The sequence below is a fragment of the Erinaceus europaeus genome, chromosome 2 (genome assembly GCF_950295315.1).
Source record: "Erinaceus europaeus chromosome 2, mEriEur2.1, whole genome shotgun sequence".
Taxonomy (NCBI): Eukaryota; Metazoa; Chordata; class Mammalia; order Eulipotyphla; family Erinaceidae; genus Erinaceus; species Erinaceus europaeus.
This window is the reverse complement of record NC_080163.1, coordinates 132,411,472-132,437,116: the sequence shown is the minus strand read 5'-3', so window position 1 is coordinate 132,437,116 and position 25,645 is coordinate 132,411,472. Positions and strand designations below refer to the sequence as shown.

Here is a 25,645-nt window from a genome sequence, read left to right as displayed (position 1 = left end):
TATCACCATTATGCTGTGTCCCCAGCCCAGAAATATTCTATTTCTTAACTCAGTAGAGATACCATTACTTTGTAATTATTACTATTTATTCATTTTCTGAGCATGTTCTATGGACTAGATGCCCTACCTAAGCATTTTACACTAAAAAAACATTTTATTAATTTTTGTGGCATGGGAAGTACTGCAATAGGTAAAGCACTAGACTTACAAGCATGAAGTTCAGAGTTTGACCCCTGAAAAAACATATGTAGGAGGAATTTTCTGGTTTTCTCATTAATAAAAAAATTTAAAGTGTTTTTATTCGAGTATAAAAGAGAAACTACATCACTGATCTGGCATATGTGGTGCCAGGTATCAAATCCAGGGCCTTACACATGCTAGCCTGGCTCCTACCTGCTAAATTATCCCCCTACACAGAGGTTGTTTTTTTTGTTTGTTTGCTGCCAAGGCTACTACTGCTGAGTGTTCCACACCTGCACAGTTCCACTGCTCCTGGTGGTATCTCTCACTTTCTCTCTCCTCTCTCCCTCTCTCTCTCTCCCTGTAGATAAAAGACTACAGAAAGGAAGATAGACAGAGAAAAGGGAGAAACAGAAAGCAGAGGGGCACCACAACACTGCTGGAAAAGCTCCCAAGTGGTATCTGGAGGGTTTACTCCAGGTCCTCACACATGATATATACAAGCACATATCAGTGTTCACAAAGCGTCTTTTCAAACTCAAGAAAAGGCTCCCAGAGACCGGAGCAGTAATGGAAACTGCCTCAGTGCTCAGTCTCTGGCTATGAGAGGCATTTCTGCACTTTTACACTTTCCTGTATGTACGTGCTAAGCAGTCTATAATGATCCATCACTCTACTAATTTAAACAGACCCAATAAATACAAGAAGACTGAGTCAGCACAGGGGAAATTCCACTCTGGAGATGGCTTCCAAGGGCTGAGGGGAGCTCTCACCAACCTAAGTCTCGCCCATGTGCTTGAGCATCCTCACCTGCTGCAGCTCCAGCTGGCCCTTCCCCTGTCGCATGATGTTGCCCTTTTCCAGTAGCTCCTTCTGGGTTTTCTCAAACTCCTCCTTCCCCTGGAGGGGAGACACAAAGACAGGGCTGAGCCAAAGGCCCCCAGCATTCAGTGGGATGCAGTGCAAAGCAAGTGGCCACCAGGTGGTGCTGTCTGTTGCTTTCAGGCCAGCACCATGACTACCCAGGAAGGTGACAATTCTGAAGCCGGATCTCCAACTCCTTCAGTCTCCTGCCAGCCCAGGAAGAGGCTGGGTAAACTCTCTGCCCCAGGTCCCACACCAGACCTCCCCTTAGAGCTCCCCTTTGATGAGAGTCCCTGGTCCCTGTGCTGGAATGTGACCCGTCTGCTCTCATTCTGGATACCTACTTGGTGGCAACAGGTCAGTTTTAGAGGTCATCCCTCCTCCATCTCAGCACTTTATTTATTTCCTCCTCACCTGAAAGTATCTTTGTTTTTTATTATACCTCAGAATCTACCCCAAATAGAACCTTCGGGGGCTATCTGGGGTCAAAGCAAGAGGAGAGAACTCAAGGAGACCTGGTTAGGACCCAAAGCCTCCTTTGGCCACAAGAGCCAGGAGGTGGGTAGAAGTGGGGCAGTAAGCACTCACTCAGGGGCTCCAGGATAAAGCTGTGAGGGTGTGGAACCTGAGTGGGGCAGGAGGCACGCACCTGCAGGTGGACATAGTCGTAATCTTCCATCCAGCCCCCTTCACTGTTCTCATATTGCCCATCTGTATCTGGTGAGTCCTGAGAGGTGAACTTGGGAGGTGAGGGCAGAGGCCGGGACTGGATGCTACTGGCCTTGTCAGTGGGGTTAGGGTACAGGGAACCTCCCCCTTCAGACCCTGAGACAGGGGCTTTGGTCCGTCTGAAGAGCAGTGAAGCATTGCCATGCAAGAAAGAGGCCAGCTGCTTGGCATCCTCGGGCACAGCCCGTGAGCAGGCCACTAGGCGGTCCAGGTCTTCAAGAATGGTTCCTGGGCCTCCCCGGCCACTGTCAAGGGCCTGACCGTGGGCCACCAGTGTCTGGTACACATCCTCCATCTTCTGTAGCTGCCGGCTAAGCTTGGCATGCAGTGTGCGGTCAGAGGTGTAGGCAGCGTTGCCTATGGCGCTGCGGGCAAACTCCAGCAGCTCACTTACAGCCCCCTGGACAGCAGCCACAGCAGCTCGCAGGTCCTGTGCCGGGGGCTCCTGAGGCTCAGGGGTGCTGCGCCAGCCCCCACCCCCGCCAGCACTGCCAACCAGGTCCAGGAGATGGGCTACAGTAGAGCTCACACCCTGCTGCAGCCGTACTAGGGCTTCCACAGCCACCTCCAGTTCCAGGGGCTCACGGCCCGGCACCGCTGTTTCCAGGGAAGAGGCCGATTGGCTGCTGCGCGTGCTGCCTGTGCTCGAGGCTGACAGGCGCTTGGCATCAGCCGGGGCTTCTCGCTCAGCTGCAGGTGGCACCGAGTACACACCATCATCAGTCACACTGCCATCAACCGCATCAGGATGAAGGCCCCGCTCACGGGGAATGTCATAGAGGGTGCTGGGGCCAGGCCGCCGTAAGCCAGGGGGTACGTCATAGAGGTCAGGTGCGGGGGGTGGCACATCATACACATCCTCAGCTGGTGGTGAGTCCGGAGGGGGTGCTAGGACCAGTGGGTGTCGGTTGGGATCAAAGGGTTTGGCCTTGGCGAAGGCGGGGGGCACATCATACGTCTCCTCACGGATCAGTGGACCATCAGGCACATCCTTGCTCACAGATGGAGGGATATCATATACCTGAGGGGCACAGAGACGGTTAAGGACACTTACTCATCTGCCCGTCCAGCAGCCCAGCCACACATACAGACATCTTGAGTACAGACACACGACTACTATCTATGCAGCTAACGGTAAAGAGCCTGACTCTGGTGCAAGATGACCTGAGTTCTAAATCCTAGCTCTACAGCTTGCTAGTTGTTACCTAAGATAGGTGACTGGGCTTCTTGGTACCTGCCTGCTCACAATCATACATTTGTTGTGAGAACACAACTGCAAACACTTATTAAGAGGTCAGCTGCCACAGTGTCCCATGTGATCAACATTACACCAACACTACTGCTGCCACCACTGCCCCATGTGTATTCTCTACTCTGTGGCAGGTACTTGGCTGGACTATTTGCATGTTATATTCAGAATGGTGACATGCTGGTATGCCCAACAGAGTCTAGCTTGTGCCTGATGCCCTGTCTTATTATTCATTATCCTTTTGCTCTTCAAAGTGTTCTGACCTGGATGATAAATTCTGTGGTTTTCTTGTTGACATCCTGTGTAATCCTCCCAGCTGCCCCCACTGACCCACCCCATGTAATCCTTTTTAAACCCAATGAATGAGGCCCTCCAAAAGGTTCTTTTATTGAGGACCAGGAGATAGCACACAGCTTATCAAAAGGACCTTTTACAAAGCAAATAGGGGGGGACAGAGCTGAAGTTGAGAGTCAGGCCTATTGATGCTCTCTGGCTGACAACAGCTGTCACCCCAGCGCACTCAGTCATGCCCAGAGCCAACACACACCCAAGTCTCCGTCCACAAGGCCCCAGCATTTCCCAAATGCTCACCGCATGGTGGTTGGACAATGGCAAGCCCTTCTCTACACTGGGAGGTACATCATATACATCTAGTGATGGGTCCCGGCTATTGGGACCCTTGACAGCCATGGGAGGTGTGTCATATACCTAGGGGAAGAAAAGGGACAGTGATACAGGGGCCAGGGCCATGGGGGGAGAGAGGGTCATAGAAAGAGTACAGAGTCCACAATACCAGGTTGTGGTGTACATGACCAGTGCAGAGAGAGTCGAGCTCCCTAACCCAAGGTCAAGAAGACCCCCACACACACACACACCTTAGTCCTGACACTTACCTCCTGACCATACTGGCTGGGAAGTAGCCCCCGAACAGGGGGCACGTCATAGATGTCCTGGGGGCCAGGGGCCAGCAGCAGGTGACGTGGGATGTCGTACTCATCCTGTTCTGACTGGGAGGCCTCGAATACATAGCTCTGTCCCACACGGGTAGGCACCACCACCTGTGGGCAAAAAGCTGCTTTTCACCACTGGCCCTAGAAACAGGTCTCCAAGAACCATTCCTAGGTCCTCAGGGAGAGTCCACTCCCCTGTGAGGTGAGCAAGGCATATAAGCTACTGATGGGGGCTCCAAGAAATGTACTCCTTCTTTTCCTCTCTAATTATCATTAACTGGAGGGGAGGGAGAATCAGAGCATCACTCTGGGATCAAACTTGGAACCTCATGCCTGAAAATCTAATGCAGTCCTATTGTGCGACCTCTTGAGCCACAAGTATTAGTCCTTAAGCCTTTGTCTTTTCTGTCTTTCCCTCATGACATGCAGTGTTTAGGGTGTACTGGGTATACTAGACATGCCAGGATCTGTTTAGAACTGTCTGGTTCTTGTCAGGAAACAAGGTCTCTACAGCTGGATGACAAAAAGGGTTCCAGAGATGGGAGCACATGGGTGATAGAGACAGGCAGGGTGAGAGGCAGCCTTCAGTAGGGGGCATCTGCTTGAAAATACCTCCCAACTGTATCTATCTCAGAAATCCCCAGCAAGGAGCTGACCCAACCACAAGGTCCAGCTGCCATCTTCTGGCTCCAAGACAAATGAGATATAGGTGCCAGGCCTACAGGACCCCACAGGAAGAATCTTGGGTCTTCAGAGAGAGGGTAGCCTAGCAGAGCAGCAAGCAGCACCCCTTTTTCTCCTCACCCCCTCCTCATAATTTAGGGAGACTCCTGAGGGCAGTCAAGGAGGACTTATAGATAGATCTCCAGGCAGATAGAGGAATAGGGCTACTTTAGAAAGTCAATTGTGGGCATGGGGGAGAGACCAAGACTAAAACCAGATGCCCACTCTCCTGCACCACACCCATGGGGCCTCTGAAACCACCATTGCCACAGATGGATAAGGCCTAAGTGGAAACCTTCTTCCCCAGAAAGGAACTCCCTCCCCATGATCCAGGGGTATGTGCTGGGGCCCTGAAGGGAGAGCCAGCACCAAGTCCACAAATACCCAGGCCCTGTGGAGGAGGGCAGATCTGCTTAGAGGAGGCCTGGTGGGAAGGTCTGTGGGGGCAGGGGTAGGCCTGTGGGAGGTGAGGACAGGATTCCCTAGAGTAGCTCTGGGCGGGTACCTCCCCCATAGGGCTCCCTGCTCAGCCTTTCTCAGAGAGGCCTTTTGTTCCCTAATCAAAGAAGACATCTGGGACAGGGTTGACTCAAACCCTCCCCACACATCCCTGAGGGCAGTGGAGAGGAGGCTCAACAGCCTCCAGAACCTTGTGTCCAGCCCACAGGACACCCACACAGCAGGTTCTGCATGCTGGAGGCTGCAGGCTATGGGAGGCTGGCACCACAGGAGCAGTGGGGGCCAACCCCCAGTGGGCACTGGCACTTTACTGATCTACCCAGGGCTTGGCAGGGCATCCCTTGCTGCCTCCAGGGCAGTGTGGCAGAACTGAGCAGAACACTGGGAACACTGGGCCTCTTGGGCAGCCTCCAGCGGAACCAGAGAGATGGCTCACTCACTGACAGACAGGCCAGCTCAATGAATGACTAGGAGGGATATTCCCCGCCCACCCCACTGCACCTCACCCCTCCGTCTGGGAGTGGAGTTGGCGGGCCTCTCCAGACTCATCTCCCTCTTCCAGCCCTAGACTGGAGTCTTTTCCAGAGCTATTTTTAGACACGGGAACCTGCCAAGAGCAGGGTTGGCTGGACGTGGCAGGTTGGCGGGGCCTCAAGGCAAGGCCTGAGGCTTTTCCAGGCTCCTTCTGCCTCCTGGAGGCTGGTGGGGACCATCTGAAGAGGGGTGTGCACAAGTTGAGGCAGCCTGCTACTTCTAGAAGCAGCCTTCCTGGCCAGAGACGGATGCCGTTAGAAAAAAATTGTGAGGCAAGTTAGGGAAGCTAATTCTCCAGAGAACTGCTGAGTCCACTAATCATAAGCACCCTGCCCTGTTCCACACCTGAGGCCCCATTAACAGAGCACAGAGGCCCCTGGGGCTGGGAAACAGCCACAGTGAGGGGAGGAGGCAGGCACCGACAGGCAGAGAAAACAAGCAGAGTCTCTACTGTCAGATGTGCAGGCAGAGATTCACAGGAAGCCACCAAGTGACCATCTTCTGCCACCACCACCACCACCCACCCACCCACGTATTCTGCCCTGGGGCCTAGACCACCTTCTGCTGCTGGTCTCACATTTATGCAAAAGAGACACCTCCACAGGTGACTGGGGTGCCTATTTTGGCCTCAGTCTAACCCCCATCCATGAGAGGAGTAGGTGACTAACCTCTCTTTGAGAGTCAGGGTCACACCCCTCCTAATCTCCTGGGTTCCCCAAGGACTGTAACTGGGAACCTAGGGAGAAGACAAGCCCCCCAGGGCGCATGGGGTGGGGGTGGAATCCAAAAGAATAGGACTGAGCTCATCTGTGTCTCCTCAGCCACCGGACCCAGTGCTGGTTGTCCCCTTAGGCACAACTGCAGTCACTGACCCAGAAGCACTCCTCAAGAGTGACCTCACAAAAACACTTTCTCTCTAGGGGCCCCACTTCCTGCCCTCTGCTTCCTAAAGCCTAAGGGGTCTTTCCTAGTCATGCTAGCAGCTCTGCTCCAGGTCCCAGGTGTCTCACTCCTCCTGGCACCAGCCTCATGTGAGGTTTTCCTGCTATTCCCAGGTTCACACACCAGCCTCTCTAACAGTTCTACAGCTCTGATGGAGCTTCCACTACTTCTGGTATCAGGAATCTCAGTTCCCCAGCTCCTGAGGGGGAGGACAGGCTTATGAAAGCACAATCTTAAAATGTGGGCACAGGTGCACACAGCAAGATACTCATTGCCTCACTGTTTGCAATCAAGCCATGCAATCAGAAAACGCCCCCAGCCTGTCTCTAGGGAAGGGGACACTAAAGCAAAATATGGGTATCCTTTACAATCAAGCATTGGGTGGGGGGGGAGGCTAATAACCCAAGAAAACACTTTTGGTAACTAATGTCTAATGGATTTACAACTGCAAAATGCAAATGTATGTGTATAAATCTGTGAAAGAAATATTATGAGATATAAAATATGCCAAAAATTTCCACTGATTACCTCTTGATTGGAGAATCTTATCTCTAGCCTTTTTCATGTATTACGCATTTTCTATCACAAACACTGCTCTTATGATTATAAAATAAAAGCAAGTGTGTTTCTCCCTAAACCAGGAATAATGATGCACTTTAGGGAAGGGTACCTGTACCTTGGGAAATGGCTCTCCTTCCTGGTGACCAGCTACGTCAGGGCAGTGGGGCCTAGGCAGAGAAAGGCTAGCCAGGTGAGCCCAGTAGCAGCAGTCAGAACAAACCCCTCACATTCCAGAGCAACTAAACTAATGGCCCTAACATGGGTCTGAGTCCATGACCAGTCCAAAGGTCACATTGCTGCTTCCCAGCTCCACAGATGCACTAGAATAGCTGTGAGTGAGGACTTGGGAATGGGAGAAAGCATGCCTTCCCAGGATGTGTAGATCAAGCAGACTGTGCTTGTGTATCTGTGTAAGTATGACTATGTTTGTGAGTGTGACTACGTCTGTATGTGAGACTGTAACTATCAATAAGCATGTATTTAAGTGCTCATAGATGAGTCTCTGTGTGTGACTACGTGACTGTGTGTGTGTGTGTGTGTGTGTGTGCGCGTGTGCGTGTGTGTACACACACACACACCTATAGGGGAAAGGGACATGTCCTGTCCGGAGGCTCACAGTCCAGACACTGCTCCCTGGTACCTCCCAATAGGACAGGTGCTCCCCTGATGGGGTTCTACTCCTTCCAAAGTCATCTTGTAAGCAACCTCAGTCCAGCGTGGAGCATTTCTACCACCAGTCTCTGGCAGGAGACCAAAGGAGTAGGTAGGACAGGAAGTAGGATCAGTGGAGTCAGGGCTCCACAAGCAGGAAGATGTGTTTCAACCTGACCCGAGTCAGCAGAGACCTATAGTTTGGTGTAGTCCTGAAAATGAGAAAGCAATCTTCTTTCCTTTGTTCCTTTCTTCTGCTGACTGGAGCTCCAGAGGTTGAGGAAAGCAGAGCAACAAGACAGAAGGAGCCATGGTCCCTGACAGTAGGGTCAGCCCTGCATGGTTCATCTCCAAACTATAGTGTCTGAGGTATGTCTCTGTGGCTCAGCTCATTTTCCTGCTACTCTCAGAGCCCAACATGCCATGCTCCACACTTGAAGTCTTCCCTTTTATGTGCTTCAACAACCCTCACACCCTCTTCCTTTCCTGGGCTCCCTATCTCTCTATCTGCACCCCTTAGTGCCACTGCTTGCCTGCCACCATGAAGCCCCCTCCCCCCACCACTACCAGTGAAGACCACCTCATCATCCCAGGAAAGTCCTGCTGCTAAAATAACGGTGACCCCAAGAGTGTTTGGCTTGGCCCTGCTGAGCCTAGAAACCAGGGTCTGAGCCAAGGAGAGGCCTCCCCAGTCAGGATGGGTGGTCTTACCTTTGGTGGTTGCTTCACCCCTTCCCAGCTGCGAGTGTCCATGGATGGTGGGACCTGGTAGATGTCGTGACCTACTCCAGCAGAGGGTGGCACCTGGTAAATGTCCTGGGCAGGGCTGCCTGGCCCTGGGGGCACCTGGTATAGGTCTGGGGTGGAGTGATGGAGCATCTGCTTTGAGAATGCAGGTGACTGCTTGGCTGGGGGAGACTGGAACTGCGGGCTGGGCCCAGGGGCTTGGTAGAGACCTTGCTGAGTCTTGCTGGGGGTGGGTACCAGGTAGACACTGTCAGATTGAGGCTGGTAGGCAGTGAGTAGCGTGGGTGTATACTGGGCAGCTGGGGTATGGAGGCCAGGCCCAGGCTGGCCTGAGGTGGCAGGAGGGCCAGGCCCAGGCCCTGCTGGCTTTTTGTCGTACATGCCCACCAGGATCTTGAGGCGGTTTCCTGGCACAATGCCTTGGCGCCCGTGCAGTGAGCAGAGCCACCAGCCGTCCAGGCCCTGTGTGTCCCGCTCTAGAACCGTCATGATGTCACCTTTGCGGAAAGACAGCTCATCTGGGGACTCGGCCACATTGTCGTAGAGGGCTTTGGCCAGCACATTCTGGGGAAGAGAGAATATAGGAAAGTATGAGGGCAGGAGGAATGCACCGAAGGCTGGGACCTTCTCTGGGACCAGCAAGGCATCTGGCCTTGACACTAAGAGAGGAACTAAGTAGGATGAGTAGAATCCTGGCACCTCTGTGCTCACTGCTCCCAGCAAAAAGGTCCAGTTGATCCTGGCTTTTCTCAAATGAGCATAAAGGCCTCTCCACCAGTCACCACCAACACCCCAGAGGTGGCAATCAAAATACTTTTTTTTTTCCTTTTAATGCAAGTTCCCAGTGGATACACTGTGCTTTGCTTTTCTTTTTTAAAAATATATATTTATTTATTCCCTTTTGTTGCCTTAGTTTTATTGTTGTAGTTATTATTGTTGTTATGTGTGATGTCATCGTTGTTGGATAGGACAGGGAGAAATGGAGAGAGGAGGGGAAGACAGAGGGGGAGAGAAAGATAAGACACCTGCAGACCTGCTTCACCGCTTGTGAAGTGACTCCCCTGTAGGCGGGGAGCCAGGGGCTCGAACCGGGATCCTTATGCCGGTCCTTGCACTTTGCCCCACCTGCGCTTAGCCCGCTGTGTTATCGCCCAACTTCCTTAAGAATAGCTTGAATGGGAGTCGGGAAATAGCGCAGCAAGTTAAGCACACATGGTGCAAAGCACAAGGACTGTTGGAAGGATCCCAGTTCGAGCCCCCAGCTCCCCACCTGCAGGGGAGTCACTTCACAGGCGGTGAAACAGGTCTGCAGGTGTCTATCTTTCTCTCCCGTTCCTCTCTCCATTTCTCTCTGTCCTATCCAACAACAATGACATCAATAACAACAACAAATACAGCAATAAAACAAGGGCAACGAAAGGGAATAAATAAATATATAAAAAAAAAACTAAGACCATTAAAAAACAAAAACAAAAACAAAACAGCCAAAGTCAAACCACAACCTAGACTCGAGCTGTGGAGAACAGAACAGTGGCCACGACACTGATGGTCATCACACTGGGAGGAAAACAGGAAGCACACCCTCCCAGCTCCACGTCCTGCCGCCCAGCCAGTGCCACAGCCCAAAGAAAAAAATAATTAAAAAAAAGGAAGAAAAGCGCAGAGAGAGGGAAGAAACCATAAAAAATCAGGAAGAACAAACAACCAAAGAGAAATGCAATAGTAAAGACCACACAACAATAGCGTAAGTTACAAATTATCCTGGAATTAACCAAGCAGAGAGGTCAGGCAGGAGAGCTAAGAAGAAAAAAATGCTTGTGGTCCAGGGGCTCAAAGTGAAACCTGAACACTGGGATAAATATACCAAGTTCATGGTGAGTTGACTAAGCACTAAAAAAGCCAATTCATTCTAGCTTACTTATTAAATTATAATGACAATAAAAATGCCAACGGAATTTTTTAATTTTTGTTTTTGAGATCAAAGCTTTGTTAGTGCTTCACACCTGTATGATTCCATGCTCCTAGCAGGTTAATTTATTTTTTCTTTTCTTTCTCTCTTTTTCCAAATAGAGAGTGAAAGACAGAGAGAAAGACAACAAAGAGGAGAGATATCACAGCAGCAGTGGTGTACTACTGCTTGTGAAGTTTTCCTTGATGCCACATGGAGGTCGGGCCTCTTACCTGGTAAGTCTGTGCTCTACTGTGTGAGCTGCCTCCTGGTCCCACCAATGAATTTTTTAAAATCTTTATTTATTTATTCCCTTTTGTTGCTCTTGTTGTTTTATTGTTGTAGTTATTGTTGTTGTTAGATAGGACAGAGAGAAATGGAGAGAGGAAGGGAAGACAGAGGGGGGAGAGAAAGATAAGACACCTGCAGACCTGCTTCACCGCCTGTGGAGCGACTCCCCTGCAAGTGGGGAGCCGGGGACTCGAACCAGGATGCTTAAACTGGTCCTTGCACTTTGTGCCACCTGCGCTTAGCCCGCTGCGCTACTGCTGACTCCCTTCCCCCCCCTTTTTTTTTAGAAAATTGGCAAAAGAAATATAATCCTTCTAGAATCAAATAATCATTAAAGAAATAATAAACAGGTAAGTTCTGAAATGAAAGGGAAAGGGGCACTCACATTCTCAGTCATATGAGGTGGCATAACTATTTTTAAAAATTTTTTAAATACTTTTCTTTTTAAAAATTTTTTAATATTTATTTATTTTCCCTTTTGTTGCCCTTGTTGCTTTTTTATTGTTGTTGTAGTTATCATTGTAGTTGTTATTGATATTGTTATATAGGAAAGAGAGAAATGGAGAGAGGAGGGGAAGACAGAGAGGGGGAGATAAAGACAGACACCTGCAGACCTGCTTCACCGCCTGTGAAGCGACTCCCCTGCAGGTGGGGAGCCGGGCGCTTGAACCCAGATTCTTATGCCAATCCCTGTGCTTTGTGCCACATGCGCTTAACCCGCTGCGCTACTGCCCAACTCCCTAATTTTTAAATTTTTATTATCTTTATTTATTCCATAGGGACAGCCAGAAATCGAGAGGGAAAGGAAGACAGAGAGGGAGAGAGACAGAAAGACACCTGCAGCCCTGCTTTACCATGTGCAAAGCTTTCCTCCTGCAGGTGGGGGCCCTGGGCTTGAACCTGGTTCCTTGCACACTGTAACATATGCACTCAACCAGGTGTACCACCACCTGACTCCCTGGTGTGGCATAACTTCAAATCAGTGAGCAGGGACAAGTACCAGGGGCTGGGAACTGGGCTCAGAGAGGCTCTGTGTGGGATGGGTGGACACCACAGGTGGTAACATACAACAAGGGGAAGGGGTAAGACTGTATTTAGACGTGATACTACAACTCACTGGCTAGAGGAAGAAAAAAAATCCATTTGGATACTTGCCTACATTATAAACAAAGGCTCGTTAAAGACCTAAACTTGAAAGGATCTACTTTAAAAGCTAATAGAGAGGGGCTGGGCAGTGTTGTACCTAGTTGAGCACGTTACCATGTGCAAGGATCTAGGTTCAAGCCCCTGGTCCCCACTTGCAGAAAGAAGCTTCACAAGCAGTAAGGCACCACTACAGGTGCTTCTTCTCTTTCCCTTTCAATCCCTCTGTCTTATCAAATATAAGAAAAAAGGAAAACATGGCCATCAGGAGAGGTGGACTTGTTGTGAAAGCACTGAGCCCTAGCAATAACCCTGGTGGCAATAAAATTAATTAATTAAAAATAAAAGACTAGTAGAGAAAATGGCGAGAGAATAGCTTTGTGACTTGAGGTAGAGAAAAATCACAAAGCAAAACCTCCAAAACCAAATCTCCTGAAGCACAGCAATAAGAGAAAATTCAACCTACTCAAAGTGAGACCCTCTATGAATGATGTACACTAAACTAGCAGTTCTCCAAAATGACAAAAAGGATTATTTCAGAAGCCAGGAGTTCCCACAACTTAGCAAGGAAAAGGTAAAAAGACCATCAGAGGACCATGTCCACTTGGTCGATTCCAAATTATATTCCTCCATGAGGATCATTTCTGGAACCATCCGTTCCACCCCGGTTCCATGGCTGCCAGTTCTTAGCAACATCGCCCTGCCAGATATTCGTCGGGATGCAGAATCATCTAAGTTCATTTCCCACGTCTACTCTCGACCGGACCTGCCAATATATGCGGATATCTTCGCCCACCCTGTCCAACGCTTGACATCTCGTCACCCAATCTGGTCCCCTACGCCTACACTGAACTCCTCTGTTCCAGACTCTTGGAAACAGAGTTGGCAGTCAGCTGAGGTAAAGAACAAACACCTCATCACAGACCCCTGCAAGCGTCAACCCAGCTTTGACCTAGCTCGTTATGATTGGGCCCTCCTCAATCGCTATCGAACAGGCCATGGCCGGTGCACCGCTATGTTCCATCGCTGGGGAGCCAGAGACAACCCAAACTGCCCCTGTGGCTACAGACAGACTATGACCCACATAGTCAACGACTGCCACCTCTCCAGATTCAAAGGAGGTCTCGAAACTTTACATCAGGCTCAACCTGACGCTGTTGACTGGCTATGGAAGAAGGGCAAACGCTAGAAGAAGAAGAAGAGGACTAGGGAGTCAGCATAATGGTTATGCAAAAGACTTGCATGCCTGAGACTCTGAGGTCCCAAATTCAATGCCTAGCATCACTATAAGCCAGAGCTGAGCAGTGCTCTGGTCTCTCTCTGTATCTCTTTCTCTCACTAAAACAAAACAAAATAAACAAAAAACCCCATCAGAAAACCAACACAAAATGAAGAGTGAGCTCTTCTGACCAGGATTTTGAGTTTCTTAACAAATCCTGTTTGTACTCCATGAGCTCTGAGTCAATTATTCAACGCGTCTCTGAATTCATGGGGAAAACAACGTGGAAAGACTGCCACTATACAGCTCTACTTCCAGACCACTGAGAGTGGATGTCTTCTCCTGAGTTGCTTGATCAGGTCTCTGCCCCCGATGTCAGCACAAGGTCTCCCAGCTGCTGCTCCAGCCTCCAACGGACAGTAGCAATGGAGACTCATGGCTGCATTTGGTGAGCCTTGACAGGATCCTCTCTTCCCGTCAGCAGTCTTTTTGTTGGTAAAAACAGACGGGAGGTGGCGCCTCAACTGGCAAACTGCCCGGACTGTTACCAGTCCTCCTGAGTAGATACTGGCTTTTAGCCCCAGGAATCTCTCCTTAGGTCCCCTCTCTGTCCACGAGCCACCCATGACTTGTTGGGTTCCCAAAGTATTCTGAGTCTTGTTTTGTTGCATTCTCAGGTGATCTTTGTTATTACTTTTTTTTAAAAAAAAGAATTTATTTATTTATTTATTCATGAGAAAGATAGGAGGAGAGGAAGAACCAGCCATCACTCTGGTACATGTGCTGCCAGGGATCGAACTCAGGACCTCATGCTTGACAGTCTAGTGCCTTAGCCACTGCACCACCTCCTGGACCACGATATTTGTTATTCTTAGTTGACCGGGGAGAGGAGAGAGACAGAGAGACACACGTGGCTTTGGCACCTACAGCAGGCCCAGAACCTAAGTGGAGGTGAAAGAGCCCTGGCTGGGGAGGCTTCATTTCCAGTCTCTAGCTCCTGCTGTCGCTGGTCCCCTTGGGCAGGTGTCAGACTTAAGCTGGGTGCAGAGGTGTACAGGGGGTCTCCAGGAAGCCTGGTCAGTTCTGCAGAGGACAGGAGCAAGGAAGGTACTTGTGTGAGGCTTCTTTGGGTTCATAGGACTCAGTCCAGGTCTTACTCACCCTGGGCAGAAACAAGAAGTGGCAGCATGGACCACAGAGCCAAGAGGGGTGTGTTGAACTTCATCCTAGCCTGGGGAGATACTTCCTTCTGGGACCAGAAAGCACTAGACTGAGGACTAGGGAAGTGGACCTAGAATCACTGTGAAGGGTGATACCCCCTGCAGAGGCAGACAGGCAGAAGGGACTTTCAGCTCCAGGATTATCGCTTAGACTCAGGGAAGCACCAGCTAGAGGAGCCTGTTTCTAAGAGTCTCTAGCCTGGGAGAAGGTCAGCACAGGAGAGTCAGAAGAGAGAGAGACAGAGAGAGAGAGAGAGTCTGTGTGTGCATGTGTGTGTCTGTCTTCCCCAGGAACAAGTTAACCCAGGCAGGTAGCTATGGGGATGGGGACATGCAGGTGAGGGTACAGCCAGCAGAGATAGCACCAAGATGATCATTAGGCAAAGACCCTTAGAGGGTCTGACATCATAACCTGATTACCACAGTTACAAATGCACTAAAGGGTAAATTAGGCCTCCAATCAACATCACTTAAACTTATAAAATGGGGGAAAGAATAGCAGTGCTGATGTTTGCGACAATGAGGGATGCTTCTCTGCCTGTTTTTCAGGATTTTTCAAGCTGTATTTAATGAGTTTGTTGACTTCAGGTTAAAAAAATACACATCAGGAGTCAAGTGGTAGCACAGAAGGTTAAGCACAGGTGGTGCAAAGCGCGAAGACTGGTGTAAGAACCCCAGTTCGAGCCCCCAGCTCCCCACCTGCAGGGGAGTCAATTCACAAGCAGTGAAGCAGGTCTGCAGGTGTCTATCTTTCTCTCCCCCTCTCTGCCTTACCTTCTCTCTCCATTTCTCTCTGTCCTATCCAACAAAGATGACATCAATAGCAACAATAATAACTACAACAATAAAACAACAAGGGCAACAAAAGGGAATAAATAAATAAATAATTTTTAAAAATACACACCTAATGGAGTCGGGCTGTAGCGCAGCGGGTTAAGCGCAGGTGGCGCAAAGCACAAGGACCGGCATAAGGATCCCGGTTCAAACCCCGGCTCCCCACCTGCAGGGAAGTCGCTTCACAGGCGGTGAAGCAGGTCTGCAGGTGTCTGTCTTTCTCTCCTCCTCTCTGTCTTCCCCTCCTCTCTCCATTTCTCTCTGTCCTATCCAACAACGACAACAATAATAACTACAACAATAAAACAACAAGGGCAACAAAAGGAATAAATAAATAAAATAAATATTTAAAAAATGAATAAAATATTTTAAAAAATACACACCTAGGCTGGCAAAATAGCTCACCTGGCTAGTGCACTGCTTTGACATGTGTAAGACCCAGCCTCAAACCCAGCCTCCACTACACTGGAGGAAACCTCACTCTGTAGTTTCTCTCTCTCTCTCTCTCTCTGCCTCTTTGTTTGTGTCTTTCTCTATCTGAAAGAGTCATCCTGGAGTGAAGCCTCAGTAATAACAGAAGAAAAAAGAAAGAAAGAAAGAAAGAAAGAAAGAAAGAAAGAAAGAAAGGTTAAAGAAAAGACATTAAGGAGAGAAGGAGGGAAGGAGGGAGAGAGGGAGGGAGGGAGGAAAGGAAGGAAGGAAGGAAGGAAGGAAGGAAGGAAGGAAGGAAGGAAGGAAACATTTTGAAAAAGAAAGTAGTAAACTACCTTCTAGCCCTGGGAGAACAAGCAAGGGAGGGGGCCTTGCCAACCGCCCACCAAGGCTGAGGACCCCATCCCCAGGTTGCCTGCAAAACAACCAAGTTTCCCAAATATGGTCTGCAGCCTGCCTCTGGGATTCATCCCATGGGGGAGGCGGGGGTGGTGAAGACACACCAGACCCACCCTCCCCCAGTGACCCCATAACACAGAGCCACCCGCTGGGTCCCCCAAACCCCTGCCCTGGTGACCACAGGAAGTGCCAGCAGAGTGAGTCACAGGAAAATTCCCCTAAGGCCCAGTCAGAAGGGGCGGAGTGCAGACAGAGGACTGCCCCTCAAAGGCCCCTTACTTCTTACAAGGAGGGCAGCCCAGGGAAGGCTGGAAGAGGGATCTGCCCCTGAAAGGCAAAGCTGGGTATTCAAGGAGGCTTCTGGACTCTGCTGAGGGCAAGGTCTAGTGAAGGGAAAGTGGGGGAATGTCTATCAGGGCCCAGGGGAGCTACTGGGCCTCCAGCACCCAGGGTGGATAACCCCTACCCTTCTGTGTAAGCTGGCTGGTTGAGCAGTCAAGGCCAACTACAGCTGCAATTGTGTAGTCTGGGGCAGCCAGAGCTAGGCTGGGAAGCACCTCTCAGACTGGGCATGTGGCACTGGGCGCCTGGCACCAAAGGCTCCTTTGCCTGCGTCAGCTGGAGCCCCACCCAGAGCTCCAGAGGGAGCCTCCCCCACTCAGCCTCTAGGTCCTGGGCACTGCAGGCTTGGAGCTCCAGAGGGCACAGCACCCTACCTCTGAGTCTCTTAAGTGTCTCCAGCTGCTCTGAGACAGCTTGTCCTTCCTTTTAAGACCCAGTATAGACCTGGCTCTCCCTATGACTGCTAAGAACCTTGTAAGTCCCTTAGCTTGTCTGAGCACCCAAATGCTGGTTGTTGTAGGCCTAGCTTGACTGGGTCCCTATCTGCACGGGTCTTACATTCCAGAGGTGAAGCACTAAATAACCTGGGGGAGAAAGTAGAGCACAATAAATAATGTGGGACAGAGTGGTTGCATACAGCAGTCAGAGATGGCCTCCCAAGGTGACATTTCAGGTGACTCATGAGAAATGAAACCAGGCAACCAACCATAAAACCACCAAGGGAGAACAAGCAGGCAGAGAAGGGCACAAGGCAAAGTACAGGAGTTGGAGGAGGATAGAGGAGATAGGGCTATGACCCTGAGTGACCGGTCATACTATTAACTTCCATGGGTCAATGTACTTCTCAGCTCAAGAAACACCATCGAAATGATGCCTTCCCACAGCAGGATAAGTGTGGAAGGGCAAGGCCCACACCCTCTGAGCATTCCACATTCCCCAGGAGGACCCAGACTCCTGTTCCAAGGTGGAGGAGGTGTTAACCTCCCCAGAACCCAGTTTTGACTTCTGGGAGTGTTGGACCACCAGCGTACACCATCATATTCCAGACAGATGCTACCAGGCTCTATGACCTGGGCACCAGGAAGACTGCTGCCGACTGGCCCTGAGTCTGGTTGCCTTCCTTCTGCCTCCAGGAAACCTCTTATTGGCTACCTTGCTCCTTCAGAATAAGACTGAAATACCACTTCTCTAGAAAGCCTTCATGCCTCTTCCAGACTACCTGTTGCCCCCTCCCCAAAGTGCTGGCCAACATGTCTGCCCATTTCCTACCCCCAACCCTAGGTACCAAGGATAGGAGGGGCCTGGAACCCTAGGCATGTACACACAGGCACACACACACACTGTGCCTGGTGGAGAGAGGGCCCAGAGCATGCAGTTGTTTAACAGGCAGAATAAGGCTTTACTCTGGGAACAGCATGACCATACCAGAGAAAGAAGGAAGGTCCTCTGGGACTTGCAAATCCCAGAGGGAAAGGGGGACAGAAAACCCCCAGTCCAATGCCAACACTCCCCAGGCAGCGGCCTGACACACAGACCAACTCAGAACAACACCCTGGTTGTTGCACATGAAGCTAATGGGGGAGCCCCCACAGACCTTGCCTGACTCTGAGACTGGTCCTCATTGTGTCCCAGGACCCCTGGGTGTCTGATCTCCCTGGGCAAAGCGAGCCCTCAGACAATGAGCAGCTGGGCCATGGTGCCAGTGAGCACGTGTCTAGAGGAATCACAGTGTCTAGAACTGCAGTCATCAGACAGGTATTCGAGTCTCCACCTTGGCTCCGGGCTGCCTTTGAGTGTTCTGAACACACTGCTCTGGAAAACCCTGCACTCTGACTCTGGTGGAGGCAGCCTTTTGGGAATGGTCAGGGAGGTGACAAGAGCAATAGGTTCACAATGATCACAGCAAAAATGATGAGTGTTGACTCCATGTCAGAGACAGATTTACATGCATCATTTCTTTTTGCTTTCAAAAGAACCCACGATACACCATGACTGTTTCCATCAGGCAGAGTGGGGAAACTGAGGCTCAGAATGGTCATATGACTGGCCTGGGTCAGTGAGGCAACAGAAGCAACAAATATGAGGTATATGATAAATGAAGCTAGGTGATTCCTGGCATCATGCCCTTGAAAACCAGGGGTGGAAATTTCACAGGCCCTATCCTCCTTCCCTGTCTCCTAACCCAACAGACAGACGGGCATGTGCACACAAAGACACAGACTGAGACACACAGACCGACACACACAGCATAAGCACAGAGCTTCACACACAGTAGTTATTTGAGAAACACTAGTTCCTTTCATACCCAGAACCAACTCAAATGTGGGCCAAGTTTATTTCTGGGGTATTCTGTTTGCTTGTCCCAAAGAGCCCCTGGTGGTCAAAGGATACAGGATCAAATCATGTCTGGCAGTCTGCACTCACATCCCTGTTCACTGAGGCTGGGAATCCTCTTGGGAAAGGTTACTGCCACAAACAAACTGACCAGGGTCTTGGCCACCCCCTCACCCTCTCCTTTTCTTGCCAAGACACCCCTACACCCTCATTCTGGGAAGAACTCTGGAACAAGTCTGCCTAAGTATCACTCCTGATACTCCCAGGAACAACTGAGTGGTGGGGGTCAGGTTCAAGTCCTCAGTCTAAGTTAACAAAAGCAAAAGCTTGGATGAAATCCCATTCCAGAGCCATTCCCAGGGAAGCACAATTGTTTGAGATGCTTGAGATGCAGAAGGCAGGGCAAGGTGCTTATGTGGGTCTCTGGTCCCAGGTCTCATACTGAGAAGCTAGACAAAAGATTTGCAGACCTTTACTGCAGGGACAGCACAAAGACCAGAAATGGAGTAAACCCACCTGTCCCCCTTAATCTCGTTTGTCCTCAGAGAGGGACAGAGACAGAAGCAAGGTGGTCAGCAGGAACTTCACACTTTAAAAGGCTTGACAATGAGTCTCCTCCACTGAGTCTTAACTTGCCTCTTGGCAACTCTTAAAGCAATATCCACAGGAAAGGAGGGAGACACAACATCACAGAAAATAGGATTTTAAAAAGCCTGATATTTCTGGGGTCAAAGTAGAGCTCTCCCCCAATCCCACCCACACGCACGTGCGCGCGCGCACACACACACACACACCCCTACCTTTTCATTCCAGGCCAGCACCTTTAAAGTGGGAAGAAATGTGACAGATGGGACCAGAGTCTCTCCCTAGAACTAGAGGGCCAGCAGAGGACTGACAGAAAGTCAGAACTACTCCATTGGAGGAAGAACACTCAGGACTCAGAGGAGCGGCTTGTCCAGTATTTAGTATTTGCCTGAGCCTAATCCCCATCACCTCTATAGGGCTGACACCACTCTGCTCCTGAACCTCTAAGAAGCCTGGGAAAACATCTTGTCTGCTTGCTGGATCTTACTGCTCCAATCAGCTATACACTGGGGGAGTCCTCCAGGCACAGGTGACAAAGGTGGTGGGCCCTACTCAAAAAACAATGGATGCTGGGGCTGAGGGCACAAAGGCACAGCCCTGCAGCTAGGATGCCACCAAGTTGGCAGCCTAATAGAGCATATGACCCCTTAAGGAGCAGAGAGACTCCAATTCTATGGGATAGGGAATACATATAGAGCTGAGCATACGGACATACTAGGAAACTAAGTTCTAAACCCATTTCTGTGCTTCCAGCTCCCCACCTGTCATCTGCATGACTGGCAGGGTGAATGGCTATCTTAGGGGCCTTTTCTGTGTACAGAGAATTAATTAGTGGCACTGCCCTAACTTCAATCAGGAGCCCAGACCTGGGGCAATGGTGCCAGCACATAGCTCATATCCCTGCTTACAACACTAAAGACCAGAGGCTCTAGTCCTTTCGTGGAGCCAAGAACCTGGGGCTGCCTTGCCTCCACCAGCTCCCACTGGGATGTTTCCTTGCCCAAAGCAAGCGCGTAGTGGATGCTAATGCGAGGAGAGCATGCCAGCAGCTCCTCCCTCACAGGCTCCACCTGCACCAGCCCTGCTCTTCTAGATATGTCAGCTCAGCCATCCTGGTCACCCATCATGCAGCTTTCTACCAGGAAAAAGAAATCGACACCAGAGAGTGTGTCCCCCAGTCCAGGGGGATGAGGAACATTTTCTAGCCTGACTGAAGCCACAGTAAACCCAGGGGGTGCCTCCCAGTCTTTATCTTTCTTCCTGGTGGTAGGTGAGCAGAGAAAGGAAACTTCATGTTCACAAGGTCTGTAAGGTCTGTCATTGCTTCCCCCCCATTGCTCAGATGTGAGACCCTGATAACTCACCAAATCACACCTGCCTACAGGTCTCTAGTCTTGAGGGGGAAAAAGAAAACCAGCTTCTCAGGCTCGGGGTCCCTGGCTGCTGCTAACTGAGCAACGGTCCCCCCAACAGAACAAGGGGCTGCCAAACATAACACCCAGCCAAAGTCCTGAGTCTAAGCAGCGAAAACTCAGATCATGGTTTTCTCTGTGGATTCTCAGTTGTGCCAACCAAATCACCAGGGGTCTGGCTCCCTGATAGCACCGTTTATGCAACCAGGACAGACAGAAAAGCGGCTGCCCCCAATGTACAGATCCAGGCCAGGCGGCTGGGGGGTGAATCATTAGCTGCCTCTGGGAAGGGCGCCCCGAGAGCATCTCCACAGATGACCTGGAAGAGGGAGCCCTTCGGGCACAGATAATCCAAGCATCGGCCCCCTCTCTACTTCCTGCAAGTTCGCGGTCTTGAGCTCCCTTCCAAAGGAAACTGAGGCTGGAGGCAGGGCCAGCAAGTCCAAGGTCACCCGGCAGGCAGTGACCGGCAGGGGGAGAGCGGGCCTCCCGCCAGCAACTTTCCCGGATCCAGGAACTTTCCTGCCAGCGGAGCCCCTTTGCCCCAGCCCTTTGCACCTCTGTGAGGCGAGGTGAGGCGAGGCGAGGCGGCTCTGGGACCCTGGAGCCCAGGCCGCAGCCCCGCACATCCCCTGGCGGCTGTTGCTTCCCAGGACCCGCAGGTCCGGCAGGAAATACCACTCCTTAACTCTTTCCCGCCCGCCTGAGCCGCCAGAAGCGTAGCCGCCTGGAATCTGGAAGCCAGTCTGAAAAAGCCGCCCAATATTCTCCGCACCCTGGCCGCACCCCGCCGCCGCCAGTGGAGCCCGGCCGCCGCACTCACCAGATAGTTCATGGTTGTCGGGCCCGCCCGAGGCTCCGGAGAGTGAGAACACCAAGCTGCACTGCTGTGCCCGCCCGGCTGCCTCGGCCACCACGCCCGCCGTGGGAGCCGGTCCTCGGCGAAGCCCCGCCAGCCCAGTCCGGCTCCCGGCATGCCCGGCCAAACGCGCCCATTGGCCGTTGAGGCTCCTCATGCAAATGAGCCGCCAGAGGCGCTGGGTCGGATGCGCCTGGTGGCTGGTGGAGCGGCCCGGTGGCTGGTGGAGCGGCGCGTGCCAAGCGGAGGGACCACTCCTCTGACACCCCCCCACACACACCAGGCTGCAAGCTGCAGGCTACATACAGTCCTCCTCCGTGCAGCTTCAAGCCAGTGTTCAGGATATTTGCTTTTCACCAAATGTCCCTCTCCCTACACCACTCACAAGAAAACACCTGAGCAAAGGCCTCCTCTTCTGGGGATACTGCCTGAATTGTCGTCCTCACGTTAACTGACAGCCCCCAGCTGCGACCTTAAATTGAATTCTGCCTTCCTGGCTCAATAGGGGTCTGAACCTGGGGACATTCATTCTCCAGTCCATTGATCCGCCCAGACTCAAATCTAAGAAAAAAGAGAAGGGGCAGAGTGCCCTAGCACGCAGAAAACTAATGACTGGTCACCAGACTATCTAGTAAGCCTTGGGAAATGACGACTGGTCATTTGGCTGGTCCCCAAAAGCCAGTGGTGCACAGAGCCAGTGCTCCTGTTCGCCCAGGGACAAAAGATTTGCCATCTTCCTCCCTGAAGCATCCCTTTACCTTTTCTGGGTTCTAACAGGAGTCTACCACACCTTCCTAAAACCTCAGTCAGCCTCTCCAGGTCACATACCTGAACCCACTCCCCAGTGTCAACAAAGGGAACACTATAGGAAGGGAACTACATGGAGAATCCTTGGTCTCTTGAATACTTGGTCCCTAAAACTGAAGGTCAGTAACTCACCCCACAGTAGAACTGGGGTGACCCAGTCCCAGAGTGTGATCCAGGGCTACACAGTGGTCTGCAGGGAGATCTAAGATGGAACCCACTTCAGATGTTACTAATGGTGCCTTTCCTTTAGGATCCCTGGACAGTTGACACCTAGGATCACTTGCTAAGCATGTACACATTATCAGGAAGCTTAAAATGCCAGGGATGGACTGGCTAAATAGTTCACTTGGATAATGTGCTACTTTGCCATATGTTCAACCCAGGTTCAATGCTGTTCCCAACTGCATTGAAGTAAACTTTGGCGCTGTGGGGTGTGTGTACCTCCCTCCCTGTCTCTTTTTTTTTTTAATGCCAGGGATGCAATGGGACAGACCCAACACCCCCCAACAGGGAACCCTTGGAGAAAGTCAATAACATACAAGCAAACCTGCTTGCTTTGTCATGTGTACCCAGGTTGAAGCCCAGCCCCCACCATACTAAAAGAAGCTTCTGAAGCTGTGGTATCTTTCTGCCTCTTTATTGGACTCTCTCTTTCTCTCGGGGGGGGGGGGGAAGTGGCCTAAAGCAGTGAAGTTCCAGGGACAACAACAACAAAATTTAAAAATACATGCAATTTCAAGGTGGACCCACAGCTGCATCTCCATCTGACACAAACCTAACATGAAGGCCTGTGCTCTCTCACCTCTAAAACAAGGGGCAGCCCAACTCTTGCTGGTCACAGGTGCCCTAGACCTGTGATTCCTCCATCCCACCCCTACAGAAAGAAATGTGGGGAGCCAGGCAGTGGTGCACCTGGTTAAGCACACACATTTCAGTGCTCAAGGACCCATATTCAAGCCCCTTGCTCCCCACATGCAGAAGGAAAGCTTCATGAGTGGTGAAGCAGGGCTGCAGGTGTCTCTGTCTCTTTCCCTATCTCTGCCCCTCCTTTCCTCTCAATTTCTCTCTTATCTCTATCCAATAATAAATAAATTAAAAGATTTTTTTTAAATGTGTGTGTTAAACTGTCCCCAAAACTTCTCAGAGAACAGAACTCACAGCACAGAGTAAGGAGCTGTAGGATTTGGATACAGTGTGACTGAAGTCCCCAAGAAGGAATGGGTCATGCTACACCCTCTCCAAAAATCCAAAACTAGCCTTGTCAGGCTCAAAACAGCCTATTTCCCAACAGAAGAAACAACTCTCTGGGAAACACTATCTAAGGCATCTCTATTCATGCTTGCTTTGTTTTTGTTTTCATCTGCTTTGTTTTGTCATCAGGGTTATTGCAGGGACTCAATGCCTGCACAACTCCACTACTACCTAAGGCCATTTTCCTCCTTTTTTAGAGGGTAAAAAGGTGAGAGAAAGAGAGAGGGAGAGAGGTACTGCAGAACTACTCCACTGCTCCTAAAGCTTCCCACCTACAGGTGCTCTCATGTGGTGGCTGGAGGTTTGAACCCAAGTCATCACACAAGGCTAACGTGTGTTGTACCAGGTGAGCCGCCTCCAGGGACATTCAGGCTTGTTCTTAACAGTTGTGCCCTTAAAGTCGGACAGGTTGTGGGCATGCCCTTATTCTCAACCCAATTGGTACCTCTGGTTCCAATAAAAGAGATAGGAACTAGTGGACCAGGCATGAGCATCTGTCTACTGGTGCTGGAAGAAAGCCTCTAGTATTCCAGGTAGCCACTTTTGGGGGGAGGGGCATAACCAGCCTCACTGGCAGGCAGTCAGTACCCCTCTGCTCAGGCGGGAGGTATCTACAGGGATGGGTGGGGACTGAAGGCTGGCCCTACTTCATCCTAGCTAGCTTTGGGGAGAGAGAAGGCAGGCGGCTGGGACCAAGGAAAGGAATGGCAGGATTAAAGCCACTCTGGGGGTGGGGTTACTGTTGTGCAGGCAGGCGGGGGAGGGGAACCTAGCTCACTCACAGGCATTCCAAAAATGTGCTCCTTTTCCACTTAACCCCCTCAGCATGTGCCTCCCAGAATGGCATTTCCGCTTCAGAATCAAGGCCCCAGAATCTGTGCCCCACTGTGCTAAAAGGGGAGGGGTAATTGGAGGTTCTGGTATGTGGGGGAAGGGCACCCACCAAGCAGGCTCTGGTTGGGGTATAAGGGGTGCTGGCCCTCCCAGGTCCCCTTACTGCCAAGAAGGAGCTCTGGCAGTGACATCACTCTAGGACAGCTTCCATGCCAGTCCCAGGCCAGAGGTGCTATGACCACACACTCATTCACACCCACAGCAAAGATCTGGCAATCCACCTTCGCCATCAGATCCATTGTACAGATGAAAGGGCTGAGACTCAGTCTGCTGACCTCTGCCCTTTTCCACAGAATGTCTGTCCCAGGAGGGTAGCAGAGAGACCATAGTTCACTCTTACTGTTCTACCCTCAGTCAGCACAGGGTAGGAAGGGGCTCAAGTGGAAGGGTCATTGTTGCAATCTGCAGTCATAAAAGACAGGCAGCTAAGACACACACAAAAACACACACACACAAAAGGGGGTGGGGAATCATAACCACTGCACAAAGAACTCTTTCTACTTTCAGCACAATGTCTGCTGTAGCTTTTATGACAAACATAGCCTATGGGGAGCTTTTCCCTGGAATATCGCATAGCTATGAAAAAGACCAAAGCCACCTAAGAAACACTTATGACAGTGCAAAGAGACCAGTAAAAATATAATGGCTTGTGCAATGTGACTACAGGCGGCTCCTTTCCCCTCCTTAGGCCTGCTTCCCGGCTGCACAGAGAGTGGCTGGATGGGTCAGCTGATGGCCGGCTTTGGCTCTGGGAGCGGCAGCAGCAGAGGATTTCCTGAGGCCGGAGGTGAGTGCTGCCAGCCCCAGGGACAGGAAGAAATGATGTATCTGAAGGGCCATGGAGAGCTGATGCCACCTCCCTGGTCTGCCTGCCCTATTTAGGTAAGGGTGTGGAGGGACCCTGTGGATGGACTGGGGAAGGGGTGGGCACTATCACATACACACCTAACGTCATTTGGTCCCAATTGCTGTCCTGGGAGCCAGGACAGAACTGCCACACTCCAAAGGCTCAGAGACGTGCAGTGCTTTGCTTAGGTCACACAGTCAGAAAGTGACAAAGCTACAACCCACCCACTCAGCTACCCA

At 50.9% G+C, this 25,645-nt stretch overlaps 1 protein-coding gene across 5 annotated transcripts in view; it reads right to left on the bottom strand.

The window, feature by feature from the left end:
- BCAR1 (BCAR1 scaffold protein, Cas family member) overlaps positions 1-25,645 on the bottom strand; it is a 42,071-nt gene that overhangs the window by 5,303 nt on the left and 11,123 nt on the right. For 3 of the 5 annotated variants that reach the window (XM_060185162.1, XM_060185165.1, XM_060185163.1), the window contains exons 2-6: positions 8,554-9,153; positions 3,916-4,080; positions 3,614-3,730; positions 1,694-2,794; positions 991-1,080 (exon numbers count right to left, since the gene is read on the bottom strand). In XM_060185162.1, the coding sequence (XP_060041145.1) occupies positions 991-1,080; positions 1,694-2,794; positions 3,614-3,730; positions 3,916-4,080; positions 8,554-9,153 (2,073 nt within the window). Of the gene's footprint in view, positions 1-990; positions 1,081-1,693; positions 2,795-3,613; positions 3,731-3,915; positions 4,081-8,553; positions 9,154-21,571; positions 21,753-25,645 lie in introns of those variants that run through there. The other 2 variants (XM_007527576.3, XM_060185166.1) reach the window with 2 other exon arrangements.